We start from the raw sequence: 7,889 nt of genomic DNA, 5'->3' as shown, positions 1-7,889 counted from the left end.
CAACGTTGTGATGGTACTGCTGCATTATGGAAATGAGCTCTTCAAAGAGACAGACTGCTTGACAGTTTTGGATGCTTAGTGATTTTATTTATGGAGGGGGGGGAGAATTAGTGATGATTTTACGGTGACCACATAGCACTAGTACAATGTACAAATAAAGCAACCCATCACCAGTCTCATCCTACAGTCTTGGGAGATTAGCCCCTCCCTTGTTTGTCCCCATGCCTGCGCTAGAAGAAAGTAACAGTCAAGCCCAGGAGTTCTGGTTCCTGCTTCTTTCTCTAAGCAGTACTGTAACCATTGCTAATTGTTATTCACAGCAGTCCAGTAGGGCAGGATGAAGCGTTCATGCCCTGTGAAGGGTGAGAGCGACAGAAAGGGGTACCAGGCAGACAGGTAGGGCAGCCAAGACTATGATTGCTCCTGTAGGCAGCTGGTGGTCGGTGGCATCAACGTTCAGGGTACAGCTGGCAAAGTACTCGGTGTGGATACTCACAAAGAAGGCATCCAGGGTGGGGCTGGACAAGGGGCAGCCCATGCTTTTGGCCAGCAACCCAGCACAAATGGTAAGCTCACTGTACATGCTGCAAAGGGAGAAGATAGATTCGTTGAGAGGGACAGCAGTAGCAGCAGTCCAGCGGAGGCAGGACCCCTCCAGCCAGCCAGCTCCTCCTTGTGCTGGCTTTCCTATCTGTGGGTGCATCTGCTGTTCTGACTTCCTTCTCGTTTTCTCTGCAAAGCCCATCCTGTGTCTAGTGCTAAAGCTTCAGTCTATCTGTGGCCAAATTAGATACTGGAATATATGTTAATTGCCTAGACTTTTGTTTGGTAGACCTAACGACTGGAGACCTAACAACACTCACAATAACATCTTTTATGGCAGAAGTTATTATATACCACTGTCAGTATATGCCATTTTTTAAAATCCACTGCTTACGCTTACAGTACTTTACACTGTGTTCTTGGCTGCCTTTCTTATTATTGTTAAATTTTATCTTCAGTTTTATTTTATTTAATCTGCCTGAGGCATGCCAAATGGAAAACAACTACCTTAAATACATGGATTATTAGAACATATGTGTACTCTGTATGTCAAAACATTTCCCATCTTCTATTTGGAGGAATGCGCCCTCAATCAAATTAAGGTCTACCTGGATTATCAGGAACCAGCCATGCCCATCTGAGGTCTGTACCTGCCAATTGTTTCCCAGAGGCACCGTCTATCCTCTGCTGTAGCCATGATGGTAGCATGAAACTTGGGCCAGCAGAATAAGGCTATCTGGTCATAGTAGCCATTTCCGCAATCACTGGCTTGATTCTCCTCTTCAAAAAGCTCTAATGGGAGAAGGGAAAATCAGTCTTGGGGAAAATTTTATTGGCAGATGGATGTAAGTGGAACAATAAGTTACCTCAGTGCTGTAATGCCCCTTGACATCTGTCCTTCAGTGGCTTATATGCCTAAAGGTGCTGCTGAGCAGGCCAGGCAAAGACCTGTGGATAATCTTACTCTTTTCCATGGTTTTGTCTAAACCCTTTTGGAAACCAGCTAAGTCACTTGCCATGATTACAGCTTATAGTAGTGAATTGCATACTCTGTTTTGGTTAGATCTCACTTGAGTGTGAGTACTGTGTTCACTTTTGGGCACCACAGTGGAACGTGTTCAAAAGAGGGCAACGCAAGTCTGGAGAGCAAGTCCTATGAGGAAAGGTTGAAGGAGCTGGGTATGTTTAGCCTGGAAAGGAGACAATTGAGAGCTGATCTGATAGCCATCTTCAAGTATTTGAAGGGCTGTCACATGGAGGATGGAGCCATGTTGTTTTCTGTTGCCCCAAAGGTTCGGACAAGAAGCAGTGGGTTAAAATTAAACCAAAAGAGTTTTTGGATAAACATTAGGAAGAACTTCCTGACAGTTGGAGCAATTCTTTAATGGAATAGGTTTCCTTGGGAGGTGGTGGGCTCTCCTTTGGAGGTCTTTAAGCAGAGACTAGATGGCCATGTCAGCAATGCTGATTCTATGACTCGGTATGAACAAAGGCAAATCATGAGAGGGAGGGTAGGCAGAGGTGAGCCAGTGCTCAGCTCTTGTGGCCCTTTCTTATGTGTTTGGGGTAATGCCGGTTGCCACTTTGCAATCAGGAATTTTTCTCCAGCCCAGACTGTCCAGGGATTCTGGAGGTTTTTTGCCTTCATCAGGCCATTGAGCAGGGGTCACTGGGGGAAATTAAATGGGTAGCTGTGAATTCCTAGCACTGTACAGAAGGTTGGACTAGGTGACTCTTGTGGTTCCTTCCAGCTCTGTTTCTATGTTTTCATAAAGTGAATTATGCATTGGGTGAAGAATATTTCTCACCTTCTTCATCTGGATATAAATAGGAAGCTGAAAAAAAAAGTGTTTAAGAGTTAGTCTAGAAAGAGGGGAAACAGTTTTGGAAGATCCCTGTTCCTCAACTTTAGTTTCCTGAGACAAGGTAAGAATATAGCAGCTTTGCTGGATCAGATCAATCCTCCATCTAATCCAACATCCACACAATGGTTAACCAGTTGCTTTCGAAGACCAACAAACATGACACAGAGGCCAATTCCACCCCCACTCCCCAACAGCACTGGGTTTCAGAGGTTGACTGCCTCTGAATGTTAAGGTTCCCTTTACTCATCATGGCTAGTAACCATTGATGATTGGCTCCCATGATGAATGGCTTCTATGAATCTAATTCCCTCTTTAAGCCATCTATGCTTGTAGTCATACTCATCACTACCTCCCCTGGCAGTAAATTCCACAATTTAATTATTCTGTTTAAAGTGGTGGACTAGGCAAACTACCTCAAAGTCCTGTTTGTCTTTCTCATACAAACACATAAGCTTTGCCTTCTGCATTTGGTTTCAGGACTGATACAAGATAAGAGGGTGAAAGAATTGCTCACATGACTTGGCACTGTGTATTGGCCAAAGGCACATCTAGGATAGCACACAGACTCCAGCAGTGACCAGCCAGATGCCCCAAGATACACAGAGAGGACATGACAGCCCTGGCTCACATTTAAGCCCTGGTGGGGAACAATTACCCCAAGAACCCAGCTATCATATGTCCGGAATTGGGAAGAGGAGTTTCCAATAGCAGGACAATGCTTCCAGACTGCCTTGAGCTATAAAGTTTTTTTCTCCCATACCAGGTCTAATCAGCAGCGGTACCCTGCTTCTGAAAGCAAATCTTCCATTCCTCATTGCCAGATGCAACAGTCACTGATTGACATTTCCTAGGAATCTATCAAATCTTTTTTTTAAAAAAATCTGCACAAGTTCATTACATGTTGCATGTATGCAGCCTGAACCTAATACCAGTTGATCGAATCCCACTTTCCAAGGAGAAAATAACTTTTGCTTTTTATTGCCACATTGTTCAGTGGAATGTTATTAACCTCCCTTTTGTCCTCTCCAAAGCATCTTTTTTTCTCTCATCAAATGCTTAACCCCACCCCCTTCCTCAATCCTCAAAGAATTGGGATCTCTTGAACTTGGCACGGGATGAGGGAGCCACGTGCCACAGAAGCATTTCCTCTAACCCTTATTTGATGCCTCCATAATAAAGGTAAAGATAGTCCCCTGTGCAAGCACCAAGTCATTACTGACCCATGGGGAGATGTCGCATCACATTTTCTTGGCAGACTTTTTACGGGGTGGTTTGCCATTGCCTTCCCCAGTCATCTACACTTTACCCCCAGGAAACTGGGTACTCATTTTACTGACCTCGGAAGGATGGAAGGCCGAGTCAACCTTCAGCTGGCTACCTAAACCCGGCTTCCGCCAGGATCGAACTCAGGTCATGAGCAGAGCTTGGGCTGCAGTACTGCCGCTTACCACTCTGTGCCACAGGCTCTTGGCCTCCATAATAAAGTGAGGCATTTCAGGCAGGACTCCGGCAAACAGAAATTCAGCAAATAAACTCCATGACTGTATCTCTGCACCAAAACAACTATACCTGCTGACATCCCAAGTGCTGAAAGGTCCTAACATGAGAAAAGTAGCAAAATGTGAGGGTAAGGGAGGAAAAAGAAGGGCAAGGGGCAAGTTCAGCACACGATGGGCCTCTCGATTTCCAGGGTGTGTGTGTGTTTCTCTCTTACTTTCATCTTCAGGGTCACCATAGGTCAGCTCTGCACATCCTCCTGTGGAACATAAGAGAAGGGTTGGCCTGCAAACTGCTGTCTTCCGGCCTCTCTCTCTCTCTTTCACCCCCACCCTGCCCCAGATCATTTGGAGGCTGTTGCCCTTCATAGCACAATGGGGGAGGGGGGAGACCAACAGTAGAAAAAAGCAACTTCCATGGGCTCCCTGCCCCCGAACTGGCCCCTATGAATGCAGAATTGTTTTGGTTTCTCCTTCCTTCTGTGTGTTTGTACAGCTGTTAGAAAGGGAAGGGGGCACCCAAGCGCCTCTCTGTGTTTGGGCTGCTTTGAAACCAGTTCTGGTCACAGCTGGGGGCTTCCTTGTTCTTTGGGCTGGCCTACCTGTGACCCAAGCCCCTGGAGTCAGCTGTGCTCTTTGAAGGATGTAACTGAACCCAAGGAGAGGAAACCTACAGTAAATTTACTGCTGTAGGCTAACATTATCAGAGGTAACTGCTGGCAGATGTCAAACTCCTTTCCCTGAAGATCAGTTGTGGGATATTGCTTCCATAGTCCATGTATTTGCTGTAATAGAATTAAACCCCTAAAATTTATGGTTCCGAATCATGAAATTTCAATCATAGGAGTCAAATTTTTTAAAAAAGTGGTTCACACATGGGAGACCTGCTCTTTAGGAACGATAAAACATCAAAGCAAAAAACCCACAAAAGCCTACTATTGTGAGATAAAAGAACAGGGCTAATGATATAAAAATTGGACCACAAGTATCCTCCCAGTCAGGAAATCTGCCAAACAAGCACTTGCAATTTGGGGCATGCGTGTGTTGAGTTCCACTGTCCCTAATCTCACATCACTTTCTTAACCCAATGCACCTGATGGAGCAGGTTAAAGGAGTCGGGTGCAGCAACAATGAACAAGAATCTTGTGTTAACCGCAAGAATACAAAGTTTTATTCCAGCAGTAGCTTTCAGGGAGTCAGAGCATCTGAAGAAGCGGGTTCGAGCTCAGTCACGAACGTTTGCTTTCGGCTGACGCCGCGGGAGCCGGCCAGCTTCTAGTCGACGACGCTTCAGGCCAGACGCAGAGCAAGCCTGAAACCGAACATTGCGCTAGCCGAGCCACAGAAGTGGGGGAAGGGCCCCAGGCCCCGGGCTGGCTCTTGCGGAGTGGGGAATGGGCTTGAGGAGGCGCTCGGAGTCCCCGCTCTCTCGGCTGCCCTCGGGGCAGGCGCGCCTGGTGCCACTGCGCCAGTCTCCTGGACGGAGGATGTGGTGCCGGCTGCGAAGGGGGCCCCTTCGGCTGGGAACGCTGGCTTTCGGCTGGATCGGGCAGGCCCCGAGCCCTGCTCCGCGCGGCTCCTCTCAAGAGCGACGAGAGGGCCTTTCTTGGTTTTAGCCTTCCCAGCGGGAAGCGGCGGCGCAGCTGGTAGAAGAAGGGCGATGCTGGAGGGGCTGCGGCTGCGCTAGCCACAGAGCTTCGCTCGAATGAACCGAACGCCCGCGGCCCTTGGGCTGAGCTGCTGTGCCCCCGGCCCGGATCCAGTAGCCCGTCTGTTGCCTCCTCAGGGCTGCCTGAGGAGAGGGCCGCCCTCTTGCTCGGGGAAGGCAAGCTGGGGGAGGGACCTACCTCTGCGGACAAGCAACAGCAGCAGGCAAGCGAGGAGCCGGCCGGCCATTCTCCTCCTCGGGCAGCCCGACGTGTGGGTCTCCCTCGCCCCTAGAACGGCTGGCGCCTCTTCTGGCGCAGGCCCCCATTGCCCCCATGTTTTGCCTGAGCGCCAGCCAGCCGGAAGGAGCCTCTCCCCTGCGGGCGCCTGCTTTTCCCTTACACCAGAGCAAGACCTGCCCAAGGCCCAGTCAGCAAGCAAGGGCAAGGACGGCTTTAGGGTTGGCGAAGGAAGGAGAGAGGCTCCACACTGCAGATGGCTGCAGTGGCTGAGGTGACTGCCCATGCTCATAACCACTCTTCCTTACCGTTCACAGGTTCCAGGGCCTAAGACAACAGAGGGGAAGTTGACTTGTGGGCACCTGCAAAGCAGCCTGTGGCCTCCCCAAGTTCCTGCTGGAGTGAAAACTGACTTGGTCTTGCAGGTGCCAAAGACTCCAGTTGAGTGTTGCAGCAACAGATGAACAGGGTGACCCCTTGAACAGCATTCACACACACGCTTCTTGGGCTCCTCATCTGTAAGCCAACACAGAAGTTAGATGCACAGAAAGGCCTCTAATTCTGTGCTGGGTTGTGGTCATCATATGCTTACACTCTATGCTCCAGCAGTGCTCCAGTTTAAAAACGTGGTGACATTTTTTTGACTGTTTAAGATGCTACGGTTTTGCTCTCTGGCTCTGAAACATGAGCATGTTGGAAGTCTGTCAACAGCCCTTACGCTCAAGTATATCAAAGTAGTAGGGGGGGTGAGTTTGAAACTTAACCAGTTAGACAAGAAGAAAGCCGCATGTGTATGGAAGTTCCTTCCCCAAAATTGAGCCAGGCAAAGCAAGTCCTAGCTCCAAAGGTGACGGTGGTTCAGATTTCTAAAATGTAAAAGACACAGCAATAGCTGGTTTGCACTCACCTAGGAAGAGTCCATGGTATACAGTGTGACTTTCATCCATATGAACATGTTTCAAATCTGTTTGCTTGATAGTTAAGAAAATCTCCTAGTAGATTAAGTGTTTTGGTGTGAATCAATTTTTCTTTTTCTCTGTTGGAATTTGCTTCTTGGGAATTTTTGATACGATATAAAAACAATTTTCTTTAGCTCTGTCCATGTGCTTGTTCATAATAGAGCAACTTAGCAATAATAATAATAATATTCGATTTATATACTGCCCTTCAGGACAACTTAACGCCCACTCAGAGCGGTTTACAAAGTATGCCATTATTATCCCCACAACAATAATCACCCTGTGAGGTGGGTGGGGCTGAGAGAGCTCCTAGAAGCTGTGACTGACCCAAGGTCACCCAGCTGGCTTCAAGTGGAGGAGTGGGGAATCAAACCAGGCCCTCCAGATTAGAGTCCTGCCGCTCTTAACCACTACACCAAACTGGCGAGTGTGGTGTGTGCTGAGTTACTACCCCCACTCCTTGCTCCTTATTAAATGGTTATGTGTGCTTTGTATTTAATATCTTTAAAAATAAGTGCTGGGGCTCAGGCTGCCTTGAAGTCATAGCAATCACTTTGCAGCATAAAAGAACCACAGGAAAGGAACCCCTCTGACCTCTAAGTCCTTCTCCCAAAACCAAATGGATGGATAGTTGCTATGGTTATCTAGTCAACAACTCTGAATATGCTCAGCAGCACTCTTCCTTTTTAAAATTAGAATTTTATTTATAAAAGAAGGAAAAAACAAATAGGAACAGTCATAGTTACCATAAGGCCGGTAGTGTGAAAGCCATTGTAACATAAAGAAAGGTGTAGCTTTTTCCATTTCCCAGATGGAGCTTGGTCAAATCTGGGGAAAACCCTCATAGCGTTATACTGTAGTTTATCCTGAATCCATGCAACAGAGGACTAAATCACACGTGCCCCATCCAGAAATTTTGCCCTTTATTATATAAATCAGAGGACAGATAGTGCATATATTGTTAGAATTCTTCCATAATGAATATTATTTCTTGCTCGGGGGGAATTCATTAGCTAGAGTATTAAGATCCATTTCCAGAGAACAGCCCAGTGACTGAGGCCCCATGATTGACCAGAGATGCTTCTTCCTTCTCAGAAGGATGGAGTAGCTATAGCAAGGGCTCTAGGAATCAGTTTCATT

The 7,889-nt window shown here is 47.3% G+C and overlaps 1 protein-coding gene across 1 annotated transcript; it reads right to left on the bottom strand.

The window, feature by feature from the left end:
* Positions 1-346: 346 nt before the first annotated feature.
* On the bottom strand, positions 347-5,879 carry LOC129339082 (receptor activity-modifying protein 1-like). Its single transcript, XM_054993687.1, has 6 exons — positions 5,752-5,879; positions 4,507-4,553; positions 4,123-4,164; positions 2,352-2,378; positions 1,194-1,335; positions 347-584 (listed from the first exon to the last, which is right to left on the bottom strand). The coding sequence occupies exons 1-6, from the start codon at positions 5,877-5,879 to the stop codon at positions 347-349; spliced, it is 624 nt and encodes a 207-aa protein (XP_054849662.1).
* Positions 5,880-7,889: the final 2,010 nt, after the last annotated feature.

Source organism: Eublepharis macularius, chromosome 12 (genome assembly GCF_028583425.1).
Source record: "Eublepharis macularius isolate TG4126 chromosome 12, MPM_Emac_v1.0, whole genome shotgun sequence".
Taxonomy (NCBI): Eukaryota; Metazoa; Chordata; class Lepidosauria; order Squamata; family Eublepharidae; genus Eublepharis; species Eublepharis macularius.
Note: the sequence above shows the minus strand (reverse complement) of the source record. Positions and strands in the feature narration are given on the sequence as shown.